The sequence below is a fragment of the Tursiops truncatus genome, chromosome 7 (genome assembly GCF_011762595.2).
Source record: "Tursiops truncatus isolate mTurTru1 chromosome 7, mTurTru1.mat.Y, whole genome shotgun sequence".
In the NCBI taxonomy this organism is placed as follows: Eukaryota; Metazoa; Chordata; class Mammalia; order Artiodactyla; family Delphinidae; genus Tursiops; species Tursiops truncatus.
Genome location: NC_047040.1, coordinates 112,624,423 through 112,651,379, shown reverse-complemented (window position 1 = coordinate 112,651,379; position 26,957 = coordinate 112,624,423). Strand labels below are relative to the sequence as shown.

Sequence of the window (26,957 nt, the reverse complement as noted above, 5' to 3'; positions counted from 1 at the left end):
TGCTGTGGCCTGCTTGAGATCCACAGTAGAGTGACCCCAGGCTCTCTTGGTGCTCTCGGGAGGGTGGGAGTCAAGGCCAAAGCACAGACTGGGCGGATCTTTTGCTGGAGCTCTGTAGGAAAGGGCAGATGCTGGGAGGGAAGCAGAGTAGCAGGTGACACCCCGGGGACCCATGGGGAAGAGGCAGAGGAGTGGCATAGGCGTCCTCCTGAAAGGGCTCAATGCCCCCGTGACAAGTGGGCTTTTCAGACAATGACAGGACAGCATCGAAGCTGCCAGCTGACGGGGCTGCTGGTGCAAGCTGGCAGGTAAGTCAAGGGCATGTCCCAGCAGGTGAGCCCGTGCAGCATGGGGTCCACACTGGGAAGCTTGCATCTGTCCTGGGCCACCCGGCCCGCCCCAGCCTCTGGAACAGGTGGAAGGAGCACGGGGACCGGTCACTCCTCTCCAGACCCCGGGCTGGATTCGTGCTTTCTGCAAGGCTCCTTAGAGGGCTGCAGGGGACACCTTTGGAGCCACAGGCCCCTGGGTCTCAAATCTATTGTAGATTTGGGGGTTCTGCATATATTGTCTTCTTTGGGACAGATTCTGTGGCCAAGACAATTTTCAAATTTAATTGGGCTTGACCTTCTCCAAAGTTTCTTTTGATCTTAAGAGTCTGTAATGTGGGACCCCACTGGTCTACTCCGACAGGCAGGCTACTCCTCCCTTCTCTACGACAGCAGAGATCTCCCCAGGGTCCCCCTGGAGATCCCCCCAATCTCCCAGCCCTCAATGAAGGGGCGGGAGGTCTGTGGAGATGGCCAGGTTGGCACTGCTGGGGACCCACTCTGCGCCTGGCCTGCACAGGCTCTGACATGTTAGCTGGTCTCTGCTTCGTGCCTGCCTCTGACCTCCGTCCTGTCACCACCACCATTTTACAGATGAGGAGCCCAAGGCACCGGAAGGTTAAGTGCATCAGCGGTGGGGCCGCTGGGCCAGGGCGTCAGCTGCAGCCTCACAGCTGTTCACCACAACCCCGAGGCCTCTGGCGCAGGTCCTCTTGGCCTCCTGTGGCCTGTTTCCCTCAGCTTACCACCGCCCTCTGCAGGTGTCTCGGTCAGCGCAGGCTGTGTAACAAGAACACCAGAGATTGGTGGGGGGCTTAAACAACTGACATTTATTGCTCACAGTTCTGGAGGCTGGGAAATCAGAGATCAAGGCGCCAGCAGATTCAGTGTCTGGTGACATCCCACTGCCCGACTTATAAACTGCCCACGTCCCACTGTGTCCTCACACAGTGGAAGGGGACACGGTGTCCCTTTTATAAGAGCACTAATCCCATCGTGAGGGCTCCACCCCCATGACCTCATCACCTCCCAAAGGCCCCGCCTCCAAATACCATCATATCAGGCGTTAGGATTTCAACATGAGAATTTAGGGTTGACGAAAACATTCAGTCTATAGCGGAGAGAGACAGGTCCCAAGACTGCCCGGGCTTCCTTGCGGTGCGGGCCACGTGGCATTTGCGTCTGGCCTCTCCCCGGGGAGTCTGGTCCAGCCGTGGACTGTGCACGCCTCTCTGCCTGCCCACCCCACCCTCCAGACCAGCCTCAGGGCCCTCCCCTCCGTGGAGTGGCTCGTGCTGGCCCAGCCCAGCTATTTTGTCCTATTTTGTCAAGCAGCACCTTGGAAAGGCCAGCCCGTGGCTGTGCTGTGGGCCCAGCCACCGCCCTGGTCCTGCCAAGCCCTGTGTGGGCCTGGGCCTCCGCCCGCCGGACACCCGCCAGCTTGTAGTGTTGGAATTTCCTGTCTGATGTTAATTTCCCCCCACTAGTTTTCCCCCCAAAGTGAGACAAAAACTCTTTTTAATTGCATGCTCTGGAGTGCCAGTCAGGATATTATTATTCTTATTAAGTGTTTCCTGTGGGGCAGTGCCCAGGCATGGGGAAGGCTCTGGATGCAGCCTGTCGCGGGGCTTATTACTGGGGATAATGGTGCCATTTGCATAAGGCCTGGCCACTGGGAAGGAAGCTGTCCCTGGACTTGTCTGCACTGTCCTGCCTCCCAGCTCGGATGCTTCGGCCATTACTTGGTTCCCACTGGGAGAAGCCGTGGCCATGTAAGTCCACACGTCTGAAGGGCTGGCCTTTGAAACTGCCCAGGTTTGAAAGTGGACTGAGAACCCACAGTGAAGGGAGGTGTGCACGGGGGCCTCCACGTGGTTTCTTCAGCCCTGCGTGCACCTTTGTGCTTGTACTTGGAAAAGCACAGTCGCTGGGTTGCATTCCTCATGAGCCTCCGGCCATATTCAGAAGCCCTGGTAAATGGGGCAGCGTGGTGGTCCCCGGGGTTCAGATGTCACACCCAGGGCCATCTCTCTCATCAACCATGTCGAGTTTCTACAGCTGCAAATGTTCTCCAGCCAGGACAATGCATAGTAGGCAGAAACGTGAGAAGTAATCTCTTACTTAACTGGTGCCAGTGGGAATTCTGGGGCTACAGCGGTAAAACGGATAATCTAGGCCCATCGTTTTCCAAGGGTGGTCCCTGGCAAGCTTGGTCAGCATCGCCTGGGCACGTTTTATAAATGAAGATTCTCAGGCCTGTCCCAGGCCCACGGAGGCTGAAACTCTGGGAGTGGGGCCCAGCCATGGGGTTTTAACAAAGCCTGCAGGTGATTCTCAGGTCTGAAAAGCACTGATGTTAGCGCCGAAGTAGGTGCCTCATAGGTGTGTCTCTTGTTATGTGTATCGCATCCTTGAATCCCTGAGAGGGTCCCAGAGAGAGGCATCCCTCATCCTGAATATACGGCAGAGGCCACGTGGTTTGGGCCAGCATCCACACTGCACACAGCTCCGTGCCAGGGCACTAGTGAGTCCTCTGGACTCTGTCCACACTGCCTCCCAGCCTGAAGGACCCAGCATCCTCTCCAGCTCTCCCAGTCCTGGCCCCTTGAGGGCCCAGCTGCAAAACCACCTCCTCCAGGGAGCCTTCCCGGCCGCTCTGGGTCCCACGGAAATGACCCTTCCCTGACTCTGAGGCTGTTCTGACAGCTGTGCCCTTGGACCCCGCTGAATCCCACGGGGCCAGCCTCTCCAGCTTTGCAGGCGGCCTCCACCGAGGTGCCCGGTGCACTACCTGTGGGCAGGAACGCTGTTCCTCGCTCTCTGGAGCTTCCAGGGCCCTCGAGCAGGGTCCCCCTATTTGGACAGAGTAGGGGAAGCCGTTGCGCCATGGGTGTGACTTTCACCTTCCGGGCTGTGATGGGCCAGAGCTGAGAGCTCCACGCGGCGTGGTGTGTAGCTCCAGTCTGGATACCCGGGAAAGCTGAGGAGCTGGACCCGTGGGGCCTGCAGCCGGTGCAAGTCAAGGCCGTTCTAGAGGGGTCATGTGCCGACCTTCATCGTGTCCCTGGGTCAGACCTGTGTGCTGCGGGAGGGAGCATCCAGTCTCTTCTTTGGAGCTGGTGCCGGCATCTCTGGAATCTTCCGGGAAGGCGTGAGCGCCGCCTCCCCCAAGGGCGAGGTCCTGGGATCTCCACAGGGATGGGAGCGGGTGTGGGATTCCAGAGGAGCCCCGCTTCAATGGCTGAAACGTCGACCTTAGCTGTGCACAGGCCACGAGCTAGTGTCCAGTAACCGCTCGAGGGCTGGTGGACCTCCCGGGTTCACTGGGGCACAAGGTAACGGTGCGGCTCGCCATCCCTTCCCTACACCGTCAGTGCTTCTTCTCTTGCCAAGCATCTTCACCTTCTCGTTCCCTGAAGAGTTAAACAGTTTAACTGACCAAGCTGGGCATTCAGGGTGGAATGGAGACTAGCGACCTTCTCTCTGTTGGGAGAGTCCTCCCCAGAGGTGCACTTGTCCGGACCGTCGATTCCCCCCTCGCTTCCGGGAGGGGAGAGCGGGGTTTGATGCCAGGAAACTGGGTCATCTGAACCGCCGCCCCCCAGCACAGGGGAGCCATCCCCTGCCTGGGACCGCTCGGCCTCGGGCTTCTTGGCCACTGCCTTTCCCAGGAGCGGAGTGGCTGCTACAGCACAGGATGACGTGGCTGGCTGAAGGCACATGAGGAAAGGATGGATACGATTCTCCAAAGCTGCCTTTTAAACAAAATTCACAACGCTGTTCATTGGAGCCATCCGGCCACCTGCGAATTCCCTCCGGTGTTTGTTTCACCTAGGGCAGCACGGCACAGGTTCTAGGGAATGAACGGCAGGGAGCCCTGGAGTTTGCAGCAGCCGGCCTGAGCCTCCTGCCAGTGAGCCGTGTGGCAATGGGGTGGCTTCAGCAGGGATAAAATCGTAGAAGAATGTTCCCTCAGTGCCCCGAAGCCCATGGCCCGTCATTTCTGCCTGTCCCCACTCTGTAACGCCACGGTTCCCATCGCGGGCATGTTCAGCAATGGGCAGCGCATCTGAGATCCAGCTGGATGCATCTCGGGGTCTCTTACCCCAAGAATTATAGAAAAGGTCCCTCCGTGATGCTTGTTCACCTCTCCTGAGATTCACAGTGATGGGGAAGGGGGCTCCTACTTGCCGCGCTCCTGCTCTGTGCAGACACTGTCATAGGCTGCCCAAGAGTTGGGTGTGTGTCATCCCATTTTACAGATGAAGACTGAGGCTCGGAGCCCTTGTCCCTTGTTAGCAAATGACAAAACTGGGGTTCACACCCAGATCTGTCTGGATTTATGGCTCACATGCTTTCTGCTCCTATCCCAAGCTCCTTAGGCCGTGGGGACAGGTCATCCCTTTAGGACTGTCCTCTGACTGATGGGCAACTCAGGGGTAAGGCGGATTTCAGTGAGCTGTCAAGTTCACTATGCTTGACTTCAAGCCTTCTCGTCTGCCATTTTTTTCTCCTCCTCCTCCACACTAGCCCCTTCTCCAAAGATACAGATTTTTCTTGCTGCCTGGGTCCTTCAGTTAGGGGGAAGTGACCTGGTAAGTCATCCGTGAATTTTTCACATTAGTGTGAATTTGTGACTTCCCCAAGGTCCATTTGCTTTTAAGAAAAAGAGTGAAACAGTTGCACAGGATATTTCTTAAGATGCAAGGAATTATAGAGGACAAGAATGTGATCAATTAGTCATGAAAGGGGAGTCCCAAGCAGAAATGGGGGGACAAGAAGCCCTTTCCTGGTCCCCAGAGCCATGCCTCCATCTCAGCTCCATCTCGGCACCCAGCAGATTGTCCCTGACGCAGCCCCAGCCGCAGCCTCCTGCATAGCCACCCCGGGACATGGTCAGCTGCCCGAGAAGGACAGGGATCGGTGCCCTGCCCTGGCCCCTGGCCTCCTGCCCAGGGCCCCACGGGCTGCGCTCAGATGTGTTTGTGCCTCATTGTAACTCAGCCCTGTATCGGGCTAGGACCAGGCCTCCTTCTAGAGACTCCCGCCTGCACCTCCCTCGGTCAGTGCCAGGGCTGGACAACTCTTCTCGCAGACACCCATCTCTTCCCTGGTCCCAGGCCTGGAGCCCGTGTGCTCTGAGCTCATTCCCTGCTATGGTATTTTTTTTTTTTTTTTGGCTGCGTTGGGTCTTAGTTGCGGCACGCGGGATCTTTGTTGTGGCATGAGGGCTCATTGCGGCATGCGGACTTCTTTCTAGTTGTGGCGTGCAGGCTCAGTAGTTGTGGCTCGTGGGCTCTGTAGTTGCAGCACGAGGGCTCCAGAGCACATGGGCCCTGTAGTTGTGCTGCATGGACTTTCTAGTTGTGGCCCGTGTGCTCAGTAGTTGCAGCATTTGGGTTTAGTTGCCCTGTGGCATGTGGGATCTTAGTTCCCTGACTAGGAATCGAACCCCCGTCCCCTGCATTGGAAGACGGATTCTTAACCGCTGGACCGCCAGGGAAGTCACCTTGCTGTAGTCTTGATGGGAATGGCCACATAACTGGAACCCATGCTGATCTCTAGGGACTGGACAGCCCGGAGGGCTGGGGCGCCCCCAACACGTCCCAGGAGATGGTTGCTTCCCCCGGGCCGGCCCCTCTGTGTATGTCTCTGAGCCCAGTCCTCAGGGCAGCATCTCCACGTGGTAGCAACACATGACTTCATCCAAGGAGAATTCCTCCAGCTGCTGCCCTGGCTGCCTGGTCGTGTTCTGATGACCCGGTTTTCCTGATTCTTTGTCGGAACCCTCTGCTGCCACTCCCACCCCCACCCCATCCCGTCAGTCCGTAAGTCGCCAGGGTTGTCATTAACGGGGCATCCGCTAGAGCCAGCCTTCCAGGGGAAGGTCCCCCTTGTCCCCTTTCAGTGTCCTGCTTACTCACACAGTGAGATCCTTATACCAAGGACACTCCTCCCACAAACGTGCCCTCACCCCTGGGACCACCAGCCAAGGAGCATTTAGCATGTAAACCTTAGTGCAGAAAAATCCTGGGGTTTAAAAAAGAAAAGCCATCACGCCACCATCGTCAGCTTGTTAAACTTTTGGTCTTTCTGTGTAGGATCAAAACCAAATGTGCATTTTTTTCAGAGGGGGCAGGGAGATCCATAGAAAATTCCCATCTTAGAGTTTCCTCCTCAGAAACTTAAAAAGAGAGCCATTTCTTTGAAATGGCATATGGGGTGTGTGTGTGTGTGTGTGTGTGTGTGTGAGTGTGTGTGTGTGTGTGTGTGTGTGTGTGTGTGTGTGTGTGTGTTCCCCCCCATCATGCTGAAAGGACATGATTTACTTTGGATTTTTTTTTTACTTAAAAAAAGAGGCCACAATGAAAACAGCGTGTGCACGGGTCCCATTCAGTACGTTTCTGGAAGGCCGGCCGCCTTGTTCTTTCCGTTCATCTTCGTTATGTTCCTTGGGTGCCGCTGCTGGCCTCTGGGTGGCGTGCTGTCTCGCAGAAGGTCCAGAGTGGGACCTCTGCCTCCTTGGCCTGCCCGATCGACTCTGGGCAGAGCATTCCCCGCTGAATGTTTCCATCAGGGCCGTGGGGGCCGGCAGGGGTCCATGCTGGTCTGAGAGGGTCCTGAGTCTTCAGATTAGCCAGCGTCACCCTTCATCCCTCAGTTTACCTGTGGTGCAAAGCTGGTCCCAGAGACGGTTGGCTTAGGTGATGGGGCCAGGGGCTGAGCGGATTCAGCAGGGCCGCTAGGTCAGTGAGTTGTGCAGACAGGACCATAAAGAGGAAGCAGTGCCCAGCACGTGCCCCCTGCCCCCCCCACCACCCGTGACCTGCTCAGGACCCCTCCTAAAGCCTCACTGAGTCACCATCTGGGACAAGCATGGCTCTTCCCCAGGGAGCGGGTGACCTTTCACAAACAGCAGGATCTGGGAGGAAGGCGCTTGGAGATCATCTAATCCCCGTTGTACGAAAGGATAATGTGAGACCCAGACAGGGGACAGAATGTCCCCGAAGTTCCAGGGCCGCCGGGTGGCAGGGCTCTCCTGGGATTCCTGGCTAACGCATGCCCGGCCTCCCTCAGCCTGACTCTATTCGTGCGGCCTTTTGAAAAGTTTCATCAGAGCACGTGACTCCCTACCCAGAACCCCCCGGGGGCCTCCCAAATCTCCCAGAAAACAATCCCGAAGTCTTTCCCAGAGCCTGCTGCCCGGGCTTATAGGACCTCCTAGCCCACCCCTCTGTTCCAGCCCAGGTGGCCTTGTGCTGAAATCACCAAGCTCTTCCCCCGACCAGGCTCTGGGCCTTCGCGTGGCCTCGCCCCACCAGGCTCTGGGCCTTTGCGCAGCCTCCCCCCACCAGGCTCTGGGCCTTCGCGCGGCCTCCCCCCCACCAGGCTCTGGGCCTTTGCACGGCCTCCCCCCACCAGGCTCTGGGCCTTTGCACGGCCTCCCCCTACCAGGCTCTGGGCCTTTGCGCTGACCTCCCCCCACCAGGCTCTGGGCCTTTGCACGGCCTCCCCCTACCAGGCTCTGGGCCTTTGCACGGCCTCCCCCCACCAGGCTCTGGGCCTTTGCGCAGCCTCCCCCCACCAGGCTCTGGGCCTTTGCGCTGGCCTCGCCCCACCAGGCGCACCCTCTCTCGGAGAGCCCTGACTTCTCCAGCGTCGCCCAAGCCCCCTCTGTTTCCCTACCCGACTCGGTTTCCTTCCTACTCTCAGCGCCCTGATGTGAGGGTATTAATGTATTTCTGGTTTGCTCCTGTGCCCTCTTCCAGCAATGTCTACAGCTCTGTGGCGGCAGCTTTGTGACCGCCCTGCCAGGAGCTGGAGCAGTGCTGCTACACAGCAAGCACTTGATACAGGCGGATGAGTGAACGAATGAATGAATGGCTGTTCCTACAGTGACTGTGCCCAGAGGTAGCCCCCCCTGACGTGAATGGTCCGGTGGTTCTCTGAGGTGGGCAGAGGGGTCCAGACAGCAGGTCCCCGGGTTGGACTCTGCCTGATGGGAGGCATGGCGCCCCATCCTGGACCAACACTGGGAGCTGCTGGATAGGAAGTGAGCACGCACTCAGGCTCTGTTTGCTGAGGGCCAGCTTTGTGCAGGTGCTGTGCTCCAGGAAAGCACACGGGGATGAGGGCAGAGAGACAGTGAAACCAGCGGTCACCAGCGGCCTGATCGTGGCTCACCTAGAGGTACAGACATGCCACTCTGAGCCTTGATGTTCTTTCCTGAAAAATGGGGATAAGGACAGGGTTAGTGGCCAAACTAAACGAGACGCTATAAGCAAAGCCCCACGAGGCAGCTGACGTCACTAAGGATGAGCACCGAGGCACGTCCCCTCCTGACCCAGCTGGGGACTGCCACACTCCAGCTGCCGGCCGACCCGACACATCCCTGCCCGGATGGGAGGAACCACTGACATGAGTTCCCAGGCTCGTCCTGAGGATCCCAAGCCAGTGAGGGTGGGGTGCAGGTGTGTGGCCAGAGCCCCTGCTGCCTGCTCGTTCCATGGGTGTCAGCCATCCTGGGAGCAGCAGGGCGGAGGGAAGTCCTGCCCTGCGGCCCTGACTTGAGAAAGAGGAAGCCGTTGCCCCCGTAAGCTCACAGGCTGCACCCCAGCACCTGGCAGAAGGGAGAGGGCATCCCCAGCTGCAGCAGGACCCTGCAGGCGGCTGTCCCTTATGCCGGGAAGCCCCAGGGTCCTCCTCCCCAACCTCTCGTGCGTGCACACACACGCACACATGCACACACACGCACACACACGCACAGCCTGGTCTTGTGCAGCAGCCTGGTGACCTCGGTGCCATGTCCGCTTCATGTTTGCCAGGTCAGCTACCATGAGCGCTTCCTTCCTGGGGGTTTTATTGCTCTTTAGACCTGGATGAAGTTGCATTACTTCTGAGAAGAGCACTGCTATAGCTGGTGGGGCAGAGGGGAAGGTCTGGGCTCTTGGGGCCTCAGGGGACCCCCTTCAACCTCTGCAGGTTCGAGATCAGGGGAAGGAGCATCCCAGGGCGCTGGAGAATGATCGGTGGAAAGACTAGGAATTCTGGGGTGAGTGCAGCCTGAGCTTGCAGTGAAGACCCAGGAGTTGCTGTTTGCAAGCCCTGAGAGCAGGGCCCAGTGCTGTGTGAGCGCTTGTTAAATGTGACACATAAGCAAGGTCGGGACAGAAAGACCCCGGGATCACCCTTGCACTCAGGGAGCCTCGGAGTGTTTGTTGGGGTGGTATAGAGGGAAAAGCCCATGCCCAGCCATCCAGGGCCTTGGATTCCCCTCCTGGCTCTGTTGTCTTTCAGCTTATGACTTTGGGCTGAAATCACCCTTGGCCTCCATTTCCTCATCTGTGAAATGGGCACAGTAACACCTACCCTGGCTGCCTCAGGCGGCTTTTAGATATGCAGGGAAACAGAAACAGACAAAAGCAAACGATGTTTATTTTGTTAACAATACTGTAATCTGGTCTGCCTGGCTGCATTTAAAAAAAAAAAACAGAAACAAAAAAAACCATAAAGGCTCTTTCCTGCAGGTCTGGGGAGGTGAGTACTGCTTCCCTGCTGACTCCCCTGGGGATTTGGGGAAGTCCACTTTGTCTCCCAGGCTGTAAGCAGGCGAGCAGGCCCTCCGCCCTCCCCAGGGTCTGCAGGGAGCAGAGGGTGACTTGTCCCCTGCCCCACAGCCAGTAAATGGATTATGGACTGCGGGGCTCCAAACATTAGTAATAATTGTCATCAGCAGCAGTAACACGTACAGAGTGCTTCTTATGTGCACAAGCACCTCTCGGCAGGAATGTTTTATCTTCAGGGCAACCCTAAGAGTAGTTGGTGTTACTTGTTTCTGGATGGACACAGGGAGATGCAGAGGTAACGGAGTTTGCCTGAAGCCAGGCAGCTGGTGCGCAGCAGCTTTGACTCCCAGAGGGTGGCCGGTCCTCCTGTCACCGTTTTCAGAGTCACAGCTGCACGCCCAGCCTCACCTCCTCAGAGGACACGGGCCTAAGGGGAGAAGAGGTGGTCATTCCCACAATCACCAGCCCCGGAAGGGAGCGCCCGACTGCACGGATGGGGCAACGCACCAGTGTCAGGTCTCCTCGGAGCCCAAGATTTGTGGAGTCAGGGTTTGGCAAATTGATTTAATCAGAGTGAGAGGATTTGCTTTCTTTATTCCCAGTCACCGTGGAGGGTGTCAGGATTGTGGAATTAGGAAGATAAAATTGAATATGTAAAAATTCAGGTTAAACATCAGGAGGAAGGTTTCCTCTTGTTAAAAATTCATAAGCGATGAACCCAAGGGTCCATTGGCAGGTGAATGGATAACCCAAATGTGGTATATCTATACAATGAATATTATTCAGCCTTAAAAAAGGAAATTCTACTAAGCCATAAAACAGAATGAAATAATGCCTTTTGCAGCGTTATGGATGGACCTAGAGATTATCATACAAAGTGAAGTCAGTCAGACAGAGAAAGACAAATACCACATGATATCACATATGTGGAATCTAAAATACGATATAAATGAACTTATCTGTGAAACAGACTCACAGACGTAGAGAACAGACTGGTGGTTGCCAAGGGGGTGGGGTGTGGGGCAGGGATGTATTGGGGGTTTGGGGTTAGTAGATAAAAATTGTTACCTATAGGTGGATAACCAACAAGGTCCTACTGTAGAGCACAGGGAACTATATTCAATATCCTGTGATAAACTATAATGGAAAAGAATAGAAAAAAGAATATATATATATGTATAACTGAATCACTTTGCTGTACAGCAGAAACTAACACAATTGTAAATCGACTGTAGTGCAATAAAAATATATTAAAGAAAAAAAGGAAATTCAACACATGCCACAGTGGATGAACCCTGGGGACGTTAAGTGAAATCAGCCAGCCACAAGACAACAGATACTGTGTGATTCCACTCGTACTAGGTCCCCAGAGGAGTCAAATCCATAGAGACGGAAAGGAGAGTGGTGGTCGCCAGGGGCCGGGGGAGGGGGAGGGGGAGTTGGTGTTTAATGGGGACAGTTTCAGTTGGGGCGATGGAAAGAGTTCTGGGGATGCCTGGTGGTAGCACACTCAACTGTACACTTAGCCATGGTTTAAAATGGTAAAGTTTATGTTATGTGTATTTGACCACAATCAGAAAGGAATTTGTAGCGCTTACAATACCAGGGTCTGCTGCACAGACGCGGTCGGCAACATCCTCCGTGTGCATTTACCACCACCGGCCTGGCAGTCAGCTGACCTGTATGTGTGGAAAACGAACCCACCAGATTTCTTTAACCTCTTGAGTAATTCAGACTCAACAGTCAGCCTCACTGGCCTGTGGTCCTCAGCCTGAGCAAGAGCTGACTGAGAAATCTTAGCCCTTTTCCCCGTGTAACTACTTTTTAAAGAGCCTTGTTTTCCTAAGGCCTATAATTTTGCTTGCCTCCAGGGTACCCAGGAATTTTTTTTTTTTTTTAAATTAGCAAAGAGCCTCCTTACAAGCGTCATGATCTGCACAGGCCAAGTGCAGACAGGAGGCTGACGCACTCTGGCAACCAGGTCTCGTGTGTCGGCATGGGCATCCCGGGGGCCAACGCACTTGGGGTCCGTAATGCATATTGAGAGCTGGAGCATTCACAGACCCACAGAAGTGTCCACTGTGGGCTGCCCGCAGGACGGGGCTCTGTGGCACTTGGCCTGCCTGAGGCTGGCTGCAGCCGGGAGCTGGCCCTGCCTCCACAGACAGTTCTAGGTCAGTGTCTCCAGCGTGGGGGGCCGCAGCGTCCGGAGGCCGTGCCCCGGGGCTGCGGGCGCCACACCCGGCCAAGGCCAGGACGGGCAGAAGCCTGTCGGCTCTGTCAGCCCTGATTTGTGGCCAAGTCTGTCATCTCCCCGAGTTCAAAGAGCGCTTAGCTGCTTGTCTTTGTCAAGAGCGCAGCTGGGGGTCTTTTATGTGAAGGATGTAGGGTTCCCGGGCTGACTTTGATTATTTATTCATCCCCCTTTGTGGGTGTGTGATAGCCAGGCACCCCGGAGCCCCCCTGTCCTGAGCGCTGTTGCTCTGAAATTCATTGAGCTTTAAAGCCCTTTGAAAAGTGCTTTCCGAGGGAGGGGAAAAGTTTTTGAAGTCCTGTTTCTCTCTCCCCTCGCAGTGCCGACTCATCTCCTGCCACCGTTCCACGCCCCCTTCCCGATTGACATGCGACACCAGGAGGGAAGGTACCATTACGAGCCTCACTCTGTGCACGGTGTGCACGGGTAAGTCCGCCCGCCGCCCCAGCCTCCGTCCCTCTGGTCCGAGCTCCTGATCAGCGTCGTCCACCTCTGTCATCCTGGAGTGCGCTGACCCGGTGTGAAGGGGGACTGTGGGGTGTGAACCCCAGCTCCCCTCTGGTTACCTGAGAAGGAAGCGCACCCATCTGCCACATCACGGCTTCCAAGGATGCAGGGGGTCCTGGTGTGTCCACAAGCGCCCTGAGGCTCTTCCCCCATCCAGGCAGTGAGGACGCCCTGCAGACCAAAGTCCCCATATAAGTACCGTGACTTTGGATCGACGTTGTCCCAACATAATCATTCATAGTGCCCCGCCCCCCTTTCATGCTCTCAAGTATCCCAGTTTGGACAGTGAATTACAGGGTAACCCTACTGATAAGGACACGCTCAAGGTTATTCTTTGGGGCCTTTCCTACTCCCTGCTCTAACACCCCCCCCCCCCCCCCCCAGTGAAGGCTTGTGTCCCCTGTGTGTCTCTCTCCAGACCTGTTCCTGCCCCTCTCCACTCCCACCCAGGGTCTCGGAGCCCGTAGCTGATGTCACTTTTCTTGGTCTTTATGACTCCAAGACTTGACCCCTTGCTACCTCATCCATTTTGCTTCCAGGAGAGAGGCTGAATCCTTCACCCCACCCCCTGTATCTCCACTGCGCCCCACACCCGCCTCTCGACCCAGACACCCAACCTGTCCATACCAAGCTGCCGTTATGGTTCTAGCCCACCTGTACCTGGGTCTCAGCCCCTACTGCCCCACCTGCCTGGAACGGCCCCTCCTCCTGACCACCTCCTCCAGAGTCCCGAAGCCTCAGCTCAGGGGCCACCGCCTCTTGGGAGCCCACCCTGAGTGGGGGTCCTTCCCTGGATTCCTACCACACTGTAGCATTGGAATGAGGTGTCTTCACACTCTGTCCAGCGGGCTCTGAGCTTTGCTCTGAGAGCCATCGACACCCTCCATGCATTCCACCCATTGAAGACAGACCCCCACTCCCTCTCCCAGCTCCCGCTGGAGTAAAGTCAGTCAAAACTCACTGAGACCCCACTATACTCAAAGCCCTGTGCCTGAGAGGGGGGCAGGTGACTCCTATTTTGGGGCACCCGCTGCTCACCCCAGACAAGGCAAATCTGGGACTTCTGTGTGCTTTTTCAAGAGGTCTTGTATGTTGCAATAATCTCAGACATAAAACATTTGCAAAAATAGTGCAAAGACTTCCCGTATACCCTCACCCAGTTCCTCAAATGTTCACTTCTTACATAACCAGAGACTGGTCCAGTGTTATTAACTAAGTCATAAATCTTATCTAAATTTGGTCAGTTGCCTGTGGATGTCCTTTTTTTATCTATGTTCAGGATTTAGCCCTTACATTTAGTTGTCATAACTCCTTTGTCATCTTTAATCCAGGACATGGCTCAGTCTCTCTTGCCTTTCATGACCTTGACACTTTTTCTTTTCCATTATGGTTTATCACAGGGTATTGACTATAGTTCCCTGTGCTATACAGTAGGACCTTGTTGTTTATCCATTCTCTATATACTAGTTTGCATCTGCTAACCCCAAACTCCCACTCCATCCTTCCCCACCCCCTCCCCCTTGGCAACCACAAGTCTGTTCTCTGTGTCTGTGAGTCTGTTTCTGTGTCGTAGATAAGTTCATTTGTGTCATATTTTAGATTCCACATATAAGTGATATCATATGGTATTTGGCTTTCTCTGTCTGACTTACTTCACTAAGTATGACAGTCTCTTGGTCCATCCGTGTTGCTGCTGATGGCACTATTTCATTCTTTTTTATGGCTGAGTAATATTCCGGTGTATATGTGTATCACATCTTCTTTATCCACTCATCTGTTGATGGGCACTTAGGTTGCTTCTGTGTCTCAGCTATTGTAACCAGTGCTGCTATGACCATTGGGGTGCATATTAGAGTTTTGTCCGGAAATATGCCCAGGAGTGGGATTGCTGGATCATACGGCAACTCTCTTTTCAGTTTTTTGAGGAACCTTCATGCCGTTCTTTGAAGTGGCTGCACAAATGTACATATGACCTTGAGACTTGAAGAGGAAAGGCCAGTTACTGTATAAAATGTCCTCGATTTGGGTTTGCCTGGTGTTGCCTCTTGATAAATTCAGACGATGCACTGGGGGGATACTCCCATAGAAGTGGTGCTGTGCCCTCTTAGTGCATCATGTCGGGGCCTATGACGACCATACTCTCATCCCTGGAGATGGCTAGCTTTGATCATTTGCTTACGGTGACGTCCGCTGGGTTTCTCCACTTTAAAGTTCATCCCTCTGTAATTACAAGTTCCTTGTGGGACAATACTTGGGTAATATGTAAATTCCTATTTCTCATCATATTTTCCCCTACTCACTTGAACATCCGTTGTTGATTCTTGCCCAAAACAGTAACGTCTAGTATTTGCCAAATGATGATTTTCTATTTCCGTGATTCCTTCCACATTTATTAATTGGAATGCTACTGTAAGGAGGAGCCGTCCCTTCTCCCCCATTTCTCTATTTATTTGATCATTTATCTGTGTCAAATCAATGTGTGGATGTTTGTCTTCTTCTGTGAGTTATACTGTATTGCTGTCACTATTTATTGTGTTGTTCAAACTGTCCCAGATTTGTGCATTGGGAGTCCCCTCAAGTTGTCCCCGTGACATGTTGGGATCTTTGCGTTTTATTTTGGTGCACGTAGCTGGTTCTCACTTGACTAGGACCTGCGGCTGATAGGCCTGTGTCCCCCTGGTGGGTGGTGGGGCCGTTTCCGCCCTCTGCCCACCTCCCACACTTCTCCAGCTGCAGGTGGCTGAGACCACAGCTCAGGCGGCTTCTGGAAGGTGCATACTCTTAAGAGCTGGTAGATCACCCCAAAATTGCTCAGTTGGTAGCATCTGAGAATCCTATGAGTATCAAGGGAGCTGAGTCCCTTTCCAGGAAGGGGTTGGAGTGGCTGATTTTCTGCTTGAGAACTGTTTGGCTGGTTCCATGACACAGATCCTGAGCACGGCAGGCCTGCAGCGAAGTGCTCCTCGCAAGGGGCCCTGTGCTGGTCAGAGACATGCACACTGCTGAGAGCTCCCTGGAGGAGCGTGCAGGCAGGTGTGCATCACTGCAGGGGAGCATCCTGGCTCCCGTGTCCCCACATACCTAGGGGCAACGACAGAGATGTAAGAAGACGTCACCATCGACGACTGCCGTTTCTTGAAATAACTCTGACCTTGTGGACAGGCTCTGCTGTAAACACTTCCTGTGTTCATCTTACTTAATCCTCTCAACCCTAAAAGATATGCATTTCATGTCAGCCCCATGTTACAGATGCAGGAACTGAGGCAGCACAGAGAGGTTAAATAATTCATCCTTAGGGCCCCCACTGAGGGAGTGAGAGAGTTTGAAATCTAATTACTGCCTCCTGAGCCCTGGCCCTCGGCCACATGCTGGCTTCGCTCTTGGGAGCACACGTATGACCACAGGTCCCCTGCATGGGTCCAGACGATTCCTTCATGAAAGCTCATCTAGCCCTTTGTTAGGGCACTGCCCCCAAACCTCTGGACGGGCCGCCTCCCCTGGGAGCCTGCTAGCAATGCAGAGTCTCAGGCTGCAGCCCAGACTTGCTGAGTCAGAGACTCTAGGATAGGCCCACCGTTTGTTCGGGGGTTTTTTTGTTTTGTTTTTTTAAATATATTTATTTATTTATTTTTGGCTGCGTTGGGTCTTCGTTGTTGCACGCGGGCTTTCTCTAGTTGTGGCGAGCAGGGGCTACTCTTCGTTGCGGTGCACGGGCTTCTCATTGCGGTGGCTTCTCTCGTTGCAGAGCACGGGCTCTAGGCGTGCAGGCTTCAGTAGTTGTGGCCCGTGGGCTCAGTAGTTGTGGCTCGTGGGCTCTAGAGCCCAGGCTCAGTAGTTGTGGCACACGGGCTTAGTTGCTCTGCGGCATGTGGGATCTTCTGGACCAGGGATTGAACCCGTGTCCCCTGCATCGGCAGGCAGATTCTCAACCAGTGCGCCACCAGGGAAGCCCTCACACATTACACACATTACACACATCACACACACATTACAGGCTCGAGATGCTCCGGCTGCAGGCAGGACCTTGGCACTGAGTCCCGGGCCCTCAGTACTGTCACTCCCCGAGCTAGTAGAGAGCTGTGGCCGGGAGGTGGCCCCCACCCCGAAGTTTTCTCCAGGCTCTGCCATTCCCCAGGTCAGGACTGGACACAGGCCATGTCCCATCCCGGGGCCTGCTTCCCTCCTGGCCAGTGAAGGACAGAGAATGGGTGGGGCACCCAGAGAAGCAGGAAGTGGAGGTGGCAGGCAGCAGGGGAGGGCTGGCTCGGCCAGCAGGCCTGTGGAAATGGCCTTGTCACTCACTGGCCTGGATGGCTCTTTACTTGTAGGGCTGTCTCCTGCTGCTGTAACTGCCTGTCTCCAACTTGGTGGCTTAAAACGATGCAGATGTACCCTCAGAGAGCTGTGGGGGACAGAAGTCAGAAGTCAGTCTTCTGGGCCTAAAATCACGGTGTTGGCAGGGCTGGTTTCCTCCTGGAAGCTTCTGGCTCCTGGTGAGAATCCATTTCCTTGCCTTTTGCAGCTTCTGGAGGCTGCCTGTGATCCCTGCCCCTCACCACACCGCCTTTTTGCCTCCTGCTTCTTTCTCACATCTACTTCTTCCTCATCTGCAGGAGTTTCCTCCCTCTGGCTCTCTTATAAGGATGGCAGTGATTGCTTCTAGGGCCCTGAAATCCAGGACCACCTTCTTGTCTCACAATCATTAACTCAATTCCATCTACAAAGTCCGTTTTCCCATAGAAGGTGGCATTCAGAGGTTCCCGGATTAGAACACGGACATCTCTGCATGTCATTATTCGGCTCATGTGTGATCACCAAGCCCCAGTGCCAAGTCTGGCATCACCCAGCAGAAGACAATAAAAGGTGTCAATCATTTGTGCAGGGCCTGCAGGGGCCAGGCTCTGCACTGCAGCCTGGTCGTGCGCTGTTAGGTGCCCCTCCTGACGGCGCCGTGACATGGGGCTGTAGTATGCATCTTACCGATGCAGAGGCTGAGGCCCAGAGGGGTGCACTGACCCTCCCAGGTCACCCTTGCACGGTAGGCCTGCCTGCTTCCGCTCCAGTGTTGAGGGGCCCAGCACCCCAGCCCCCCAGCCCCCAAAGCCCGCCTCTGGCTGGGGTGCGCTCCCAGCAACTCTACGTTATCCTGGAGGCCGTTGGCTCCTGCCCGGGCCACAGGAGGGACACAGCACGTGTTCAGGGCTAACCTCGGGCCCTGGAAAGCCCACCCCTTCATCCCCCCAGGTGGGTGCCCCAGGTGGGAAACAGGATAAAGCCTGGGAGGAAAACGGGCCCCCTGGCTGTGGCTTCGGTGGTCAGTGTGGTCGGAGCCTGGCGCAGCGCCCGAGTCCTCAAGCCCCTGCTGTAGCCACTCCTCCTCGCCGGCGCCAAACACGTCTAATCACGCAGACGTTGCGCAGCAAATGACGTGCGGTGTCGTCTCCCGTCCTGTCGCCAGAGCCTCTGCGACTGCTGGCGCCCGGGGCCACTGCCCATTGGCTCGCCTGGCCGCGGTGGGCGTGACTCCGGGCGGAGCGCTCCGCCCCCGGCCCTGCCCGGGCACCTGGGCTTGAACCCCAGCGCTGGACGCAGCAGCCTTGGGATGTGACTACCTGACCAGCCTGAACGGATGAACCTCTTTTCTCATCTGTGAACGCTTATGATAATAGTAGCTACCCCATCTACCGAGTTATTTGGAAAATGGGGTGATAGGAAGAGCGCGTTTAGAACAGTTTGGAAACATGCAGTAGGTGTTAAGGAGGATTGTGATTACTGTCGTTATTAGAGAAGGAGGTTCATTGTGGCAGAAGCAGGCCGTGGCGTGACCTTGGAAGAGGATGCTGTCTGGGCGCCGTGCTGCGGGAAGGTGGAGAATGGGGATGGCGGGAGGAGGAGTTTCTTTTCCCCCCAGTTGAGGAATTTGGACTTTACCCTTTTGGCAACCAGGAGCAGAGGGGGAGTGGACCGGTTCATTTTCAGGGTAACCATAGGAGCTGTTGAAGGAGGGTCGTGGGAAGGACACCGGCTACAGCTGTCGCTGTGGTTGGGACAGAGGAGGAGCCGGGCCAGGGCTGCTCGCACACCGGCCGACAGGCAGCTACACGGGGGCGGAGCAGGCGGTGGGTCCAGGGTGTGGAAACCCACCCCGTACCTCCCATCTGGACGGCTCCCTATTAGACATCCACCCCGCAGCCCTCTCCAGAGCTACCTTCCTGGAGGTGCAAACCCACCACCGGCCTTGCATGGCTTACTAATGCTCAGATGGTTCCAGAAGGGTAAATGACACTGGATTCGTGGAGCGGCACCTGTCACCTGCATAAATCACAGGTGATGGGGAGACAGATGGTTGGGGGATGTTCTTGCTGGTCAGGTGTGGTTTTCCTGTGACCCTGCCCCTCCGTGGGGACGTGCTCCTGAGTCTCCGAGAGTCCGTTCTCAAGGGCGGGGGAGAATGTCCTGCAGTCTCTCCATCACCTGGTAACCGCTAGCAGGGAACAGCTCTTTGGATCCCCTCCTGCCCCTGCCCCTTGGAAACAGGCTCAGCGGGTAACGTGGGGACCAAGGCTGAGGCGGGGCACGGTAGGGCCCTCAGCTGGAGCCCCCCTACCTCCTTGGTGTGTGCGGGAGTCAGGGCTGCCTTGGGCCAGGACCAACTCACGTGTTTGCAGGGAGGGTAGAAGCTTGTGTTCCTGGTGCAGGAGACTGGGTAGATCTCAACCCCTCACCCTGCTTGTGAGGTCCTTCCCATCCGAGCCCTGCCCTGGGGCTTCAGAGAGGACCAATTCCAACTGCTCGCAGCCCAGAAGGGTTAGAGACACCAACTCGTGGAGCAGTTCTCAAACCTGGCTGAAAATCTGAACTAGGGTGTGTCTGAAAGATGCACATTCCCAGGCCCCGACCCCAGAAGTTCTGGCTCTTTCAGGCTAAGGCAAGGCCTGGGAATATGCCTGTTTATAGACACCCACAGGCCAGAGTTAGGGGCCACCCTGCTTATTTTATACCCAAGAAAGCGGGCCCAGAGCTGTGTTTTGGTTGTCCAGAGTCAGAGCTCGCAGGCTTTTAGGCCCATTCTCTCCATGATAACAACTCTGCAGTATGGGTGTTAAACATCCCCTGGTTCCGCCTCATCACCCACTCACAGATGCCCACGAGTTGACCTAAATCTCTTCATATTCTCAGTCTGCGGAAGGAGGTGTGCGTGCTGGAGGGGGGTGGGGGTGGGGGAAGGGGATGGCCACAGCATCTGAACCGTAGGGAGGACAGTCCCCCGCCGCTCTCCACTTGCCAGTCTCCATACCTGACCTCTGACATACACGACCCCCAGCACCTGCCTGGATTCTGGACCTGAAGGTCACCCGATCCTGAGCTGTAATTGGCGAGCAGTGCTCCAGCCGTCACAGCCAAGGCCACCCTGCACGGAGAAGGAAGGGGGCAGGGCTCTTGCTGGGACAGATGGCTCCGGGACTTAGCCATCAGTTCTTGAAAAGTCCACACGTACTTTAAAGTCCCAGGTACCTTAAGGAGTGCCAGCTGGTGGGTGTGAAGGCCTCCGCTTCCCACCATCTTCTGGCCACTCCGTCACGCGTGTACATTGTCCCCCCCCCCCCCCCCCATCAGAGCTGTTCAGGATGGCCGGACCCTACCTCGTCCTGGCAACTGCATATCAGTGGGAATGGTCCTCCCCGCTTCCCTCAAGAAGGTAGTTTCTTGGCTGTTGCTGGCTGAGCTCATGAGTGGTCAGGTCTGAGGGGATTTGAAGATGGCTTTTGCCAAGGTCAGTGTTCCATCAGAACGGCACCGGCTCGTCGTGAGAGTAATAAACACGCAGTCGGCTCGGCTTGCGACTCACCTGCGTCGTCCTGGGCCCCTGACGGCTCTGTCCTCAGCCAGCCACCGAGGGGAGCAGAAAGATACGTGAAGATTTTCTTCTTGATTCTTGGCCCAACACTCCAGGTTCACGGTTCAGAGAGGACTGGCTTTGTTTGTGTTTCGAGAAGACCGTTCTCTGCCCTCTGCAAACGTGCGTGCTTTTGTCAAGCGACAGATGGAAGAAAGGAGGAAACTTCCAAAGGGCATGTTTGTCCGCCTGGATCCCGGGCCAAGATGCTGGGGGCCTCCCGGTCGCCCACCAGGGGCCTTGTCCTCCCCTGCCTCGGCCCACACTGCCTCTCCGTCTCCAGGGAGCGCTCCTTAAAAGCCACGTGGCTGACCGCATCTTCAGAGGAACTGCTCGGCAGGTGGATAGGGAGCCCAGAAAAGCCCAGGACTGTGCAGTTTGTAGGGCAGCTCGCCCTCCTCCCTCGGCTGTCTGAGGGCCGAGTGACAGATAGACGTGGAGTGATGGGCGTGGCCCTCAGAGAGACCTCCAGGCACGTCCCCTCCTGTCTCTGGGCGGCAGGATGCTGGGCTCAGACTAACTGAGATGCAGCCACGGCAGCCTGTGTCCAGCCCTCTGGATTATGTCACCTGACCCTCATCAACACCACATAGAAAGGCAGCATGTCACTCCCGCTGGATATGTGGGGAAACTGAGGCATGGCGAGGGTGACCGCTGTCTCCAGGGACATTCTGCTAGTAAGTAGCACAGCGGGGACTTGAACCCGGGTAGCTTGACCCTAGAGGGCTCTTCTCCGCCCCGACCCCTCTACAGAAGCCTCTCTCCTCTGAGAGCTTCAGATCCCCAGCTCCAGGATCGTGCTCAGCGGCGTGGGTCGGACAGCTCATTTATAATGGAATCCGTCCGTAAAAGTTTAATGAGGAGCGTGTCTGATAGGCGGCCCACTCTTTGATGTTTGCTGAACGGCGCCCTCGCAGAAGGGTTGCTGCGTGACTCTGGGCTTTGCAGAGCGCCCGTGTGGTCAGCCGAGGGCAGGAGGGGCCCGGGAGTGAAGCAAATCTTGATGTGCAGAAATGAGGCGGGCCTACAGCAGGGGAGGGTGCACAGAGCAGGCGTGGGGAGGCACTGCCCGGTGGAAAGGTCCTACAGGGTTGAGAGGTGATCTTTCTGGTTCCCCTCCGGACCCGCTGGGCCCCGGTCATCTTGGGCAGTTCCCATCCCACACCCGCAGGATGTAGGAGAACAGGGTGGGGCCAAGGTTCAAGTCCTATGCCATCTATATACCCTTGACATCCTTGGGCTGGCTGTTAACCTCCAGAGCCTCGGTTTCCCCATCTCTAAAATGGAGACAAAACAGTAAGCCCACATGGGGCGCTTGTGAGAATTAGGTGAGTGAGTGAGTATAAAGCACAGAAGACAGGTCCTGGTGCCCAGTGATTGCTGGACAATGGCTTGCTCTTTCCACTCTCCTTTTGACACCAGAAGGAAACCCACATTTCATTCCAGGCACTCTGCTGGGTGCTGGGCAGATGATATTAGATCCAGTCCTCTCAATGCCCTGTAAGGTGGGTGATATTCTCCCCCATTCATAGAGCAGAAAATTGGAGCTTTCCAGAATTTAAGGGCTTGCCAAGATCACTCAGCCAGAAAGTGAGATCTGACCCTCAAGCCTGAGCTCTTCTCTATGCTGTGATTATCCTTGGAGAGGAAGAGGCATCTCATTGTAGGTCTTAGGGCTACGCTGTGTTATCTTTGCTATAATCAATCCAAAGGAATTAATCACTAACAGTATAATTTCAGGTGTTGGTGGACAGATTGGCCTTTGTGGGGGTGGGGGGTCTTTTCCCACTCTCCAAGTCCGTGTCATTCACTCCGGGTGGGAGCTGCTGCCGGTGCCCAGAATGCATCCATTTATTGAGCCTAATTCATTCTTGCTGGATTTTTCTGTGTCCCAAGTGCTGTCACTCGGGGTCACTCCTGCCAGCCTTGGTCCGCACTGGCTGAGAGAATTCGTGAGCAGTGCCCTGCCCCTGAGTCCTGTTGCAGCCATTCTCCAAGCCTCCATCAATGCAGCCAGCATTGCTACACCAATTATGTGCCCTAGGGCCCACGGGGAAGAAATATGTCTAGCACCATGTGAGCTCCTTCCTTCATTTTCCCCTTCCAGGAGCTGTATTTCTGAAATGTGAACTTGACCTGTCCCACACAAGCAAAGTAGCGTTTACTTGTTGCTTCACTCAGTGGGGAAGTTCTTAGCACTTGTTCATTTCACGACACTCACCCAGTGCCTGTGATGTGCCAGCCTTGCACCGGGGATATGGTCCAAGGAGGTGTAGTCTGGGTACTCACAGACAGCTCGTGGCCTGGGAGGGGGAGTGGGGGAAATCAAGCGGTTACAGAGTGGTGTGCAGGTGGGAGAGGAGGGGTCGGGGGAACCCAGAGCACCAGGAAACCAGGAGCGGAAAGCATGTGTCAGCAGGAAGGCACGGAGGCCTGCCTCTGCCCATCCCACTGTTAGCCCCAGAGTTGCCCTTGTTCCAGTGAGGGGCCTCGACTCCCGGACGCTTTTCGAAGTACACACTAATGGACACCAAAGCTGGGTAGAAATTGATAGCCCACCCCCCTCTAAGAAGACGAGATGTCTTATCTAAACTATTTGGGATTATCCATCTCATTTTGACAGGCATCCAGGAAAGGAAATTCCTCACACCACGTTGGCTGGCCAGGCCAGAGTGGAAGAATTCTCACCGTGGAGGAGTTTCCCTGCGTGTAGCCCACCCTCCGCCCAGGCCTGTTCTCCTTGCTTAAGCTCAGACCCCTAGGGAAGCCTAACAAAGCCCCTCCCCCAACCCCAAGACCAAGTGTCTCACTCCCATCCGTGGCTCCCCCTCCAGCGCCCTGCATTTTGCCCTGTGATGGGACCGTCCCCATAAAGCCGTGACTTTCTGGAAGATTCTTCTCAGCTGTGCTCAGCCAAGGGTGTCTGCTCTTACAGATGCAGGACCCACATACCCGGAGGCTAGCTCACACCTCAGGTACCTGGACGGAGGATGGCTAATCGGTGCGGCTCCCCAGACAGGTGGTTGGAGCCCACCACCTCCCCTCCACCCCCCAGCTCTGCACAAGTCATCCCTTTGCTAGGAGAAAAGGCTCCTTGATAACTTACTCTTGTTTTTTCTGCTTTTTTGGATTTGTATGTTTGAAAACACTGATCACATTCCCATCCTTGTGCTCCGAGAAGAAGAAAGTGTGATAAAGGGTGGGTGACTGAATTAACCCCCGTTGCCTGTGTGGCTAGAGCTTAACCAAGTCCATCTGTATGGCCTCCTTTGTAGGTGCAATTTTATAACCTAATTTCCCTACCAAAACATCAGTGTTTACTTAGTAAGAAATCTGCTCTTCATCAGCTGGACACAGCGATTTCTTTATTATGGGTCTGCCCTGCTCGGGGAGTGACAGCTGAGAGCTGGTGCTCAGCTAGGTCTGGCGGAACGTGCATGTCTGGGATAGGAACGGGGTGAGTGGAGGGTCGGAAGGATTGCATGTGTATACAGATGTGTGTCGGTCACAGAGCAGGGTTAGGGTTAGGGTCTGGGGCTGGCTGGGAGGGAACCTGGCAGCAGAGTTGGCTGGGAGAGAACCTGGCAGCAGAGAGTTGGAGCGGCCAAGATGAGCCCACTGGGTGACCCCGGAGACAACCACTGGACCCTCAAACCCTTCTGGCAGCCCACACAGGTTCTCCACAACAGCCCTGCGGTCTCTCCACTCCCCACCCCAGAACCCCGTCCGCTCGGCCAGCTTCTTACCAGAGGCCAGCTTCTACCCATCCATCCTTTTTAAAAATCTGATCTTATTACACTGAAGACATACAAAAGGATAGTAAATGCATGGTTACGATGTAAAGAGTATTAATGACCATTGTCCCCTGCTCTGCCTGGGAACAGGGGATGTGCCGGCACCTTTGAGGCCCTGTGTGGCCCTCCAGGGTCCTGCCCCGGGACTCCCCCTCCACCACCTTCTGGGACTTGGAGTTATCACCCCCTGCGTCTGTAACAGTTGTACCTGATATCTAACTCTTGTAATAATACATTGTTTGGGTTTGCTCTGTGTGCTTTATATAAATAGAGCAATTCTATTCTATATAAATAGAATCATTGCACATGGATTCTTGGGGAACCTGGTCTTCACAGGTCATGGAATGTTCCAGGGAATCATCCCATTGGTGCGTGGGGCTCTTAATTCATTAATCCTCACTGCTCTGAAGCAGTCTGGACTGACAGGCACCTGGGATGCGTCTGTGCTTTTGCTCTTTTGAACATCACTGCAGTGAAAGCTCTAGCACCATCCTCCGGGACTCACGTACCACCCATTCCTTAGAATAAATGTGTGTTTGAGAATGAAATTGCTGAGTCATGGGGGAGTCACGTTTTAACCCTCCTCGATGTTGCCAGATTTTTTGCCGAGCCACTCCCACCAGCAGTGTTTGAGGGCTCAGCCTGCTCTGCACCCTTGTTATCAGGGTGGTGTCATCCACATTTTAATTTTTGCTTAAATGGCATCTCCTGTGATTCGATTTATTTCCCATATCACTGATGATGCTGACTACATCCTTTCATATGTTTCTTGGCCAATAATGTTTCCTGCTCGTGAAATGCCTGTTCAGCTATTTTGCCCATTTTTCTATGGAGTTGTCTTTTTCCTATTGATTTGACTAAGCTTTTTATATATTAAGGCTACTCATTTTGTGGTTGGTTATCTCTGGTGCAAATACCCTCTCCCAGTCTGTGCACAGTCTCTTTGCTCCCATGATGAAGTGTTGGGTGACGGGAAGGTCCTGTTAAAACCCAGCTCAGGTTACCAACATTTGCTTCATGGTTTTCCCCACGTGCTCTCCCCCCACCCAGCTGTCTGGTCTGACCTTCAGCCCTAGGACTCTGCTACCTATTCCCCGATTTGACCCACCCTTTTTTCAGCTATTCTCCTGTCTCAAAACACCAAGCCTGCACCACTCACTGCCTCCTTTCCATTCCTCTGTAAGAGTCGAGGCCCAGCTCAGATGCCACCTCCTGCAGGAAGCCTTCTCAGATTGCCCCAGCAGAGTGAATGAATCCTTTCCTTCCCACCCCTCTCTCTGCTCCAGCACCTTGTATACTGTTTGTAGGCTGCAGTCAGTGTCCATGCTCCCTCCCTGATCCCAGAGGTCCCAGCATGGTGATTTTGTTTTATTGAAGTATAGTTGATTTACAGTATTGTGTTAGTTTCACGTGTAAAGCAAAGTGATTTGGTTACATATATGTCTTTTTCAGATTATTTTCCATTAGGTTATTACAAGATGTTGAATATAGTTCCCTGTGTATGCAGTAGGACCTTGTTGTTCATCTATTTTATGTATATCAGTGTGTATCTGTTAATCCCAAATTCCTAATTTATCCCTCCCCCACCTTTCCTCTTTGCTAACCATAAGTTTGTTTTCTGTGTCTGTGAGTCTGTTTCTGTTTTGTAGGTAAGTTTATTTGTATCATTTTTTTAGATTACACATATAAGCAGTATCATATGGTATTTGTCTTTCCCTGTCTGACTTACTTCACTTAGCATGATCATTTCTAGGTCCATCATGTTGCTGCAAATGGCCTTATTTCATTCTTTTTTATGGCTGAGTAGTATTCTGTTGTATATATGTGACACATCTTCTTTATCCATTCATCCGTTGATGGACATTTAGTTTGCTTCCATGTCTTGGCTCTTATACATAGTCCAGCGTTTGTGATTTTGTGGGGGTGTCTTTTTCCGAACAGCTTGTCATCACCACGGCCTCATGGACACTCATGCCCTTTGCTGAGATCTGTGCTTGGGAGGGGGGCTTCAAAGGCAGCGGGATGTCAGGGTTGACCAGACACCCCTCGTTCAGCACGTGTCAGTCAGGTTGGCAGCCACCTGCCCCACTTCCTGGAAGCAGGGTCCTGGCCGAGTCTTCCTCCGACCTCCGGCTCCCCACCCAGCATCGTCAGAGGCCCATACTCTGAGGCTGGCAGAGGGAATGATGCGTGACCACAGGAACAAAATCCGTGAATGGCCGGCTGCTTTGGTCCAGCTCCTGTTGACAGGTGTCCTTTTTGCTGGTTTTCAGAGCCTCACCACGTGGACAGGGTGCAGCCCAGATGCACCAGAATGTGCAGGTTGGTCTCTGATTTGGGGAGAGGCAATTCTCCAGTGATTTCCAAGAGGATTCACTGTACCTCTCTTTACAGTTGCAAACCCCCTTAGTATATTTTGAAAAGGACTTGATTTCTGGAACTTTTAAAATTAATGTGTGAAAAAGGTGGTAAGCAACCTTGCCAAGGTACAGTTTCATATACAAAAAAAAAGGAGACAAGCAAGAAACAACAAAACCAACAAACAAAAGCCTTGAAGAGGGGACTTCCCTGGTAGCGCAGTGGTTAGGAATCCGCCTGCCAATGCAGGGC

At 54.5% G+C, this 26,957-nt stretch overlaps 1 protein-coding gene across 1 annotated transcript in view; it reads left to right on the top strand.

The window, feature by feature from the left end:
• The window catches only part of GLI2 (GLI family zinc finger 2), a 248,445-nt gene that overhangs the window by 170,431 nt on the left and 51,057 nt on the right, over positions 1–26,957 (top strand). The window contains exon 3 of the mRNA XM_033860329.2: positions 12,470–12,575. Within this exon, the coding sequence (XP_033716220.1) occupies positions 12,470–12,575 (106 nt within the window). The remainder of the gene's footprint in view (positions 1–12,469; positions 12,576–26,957) is intronic.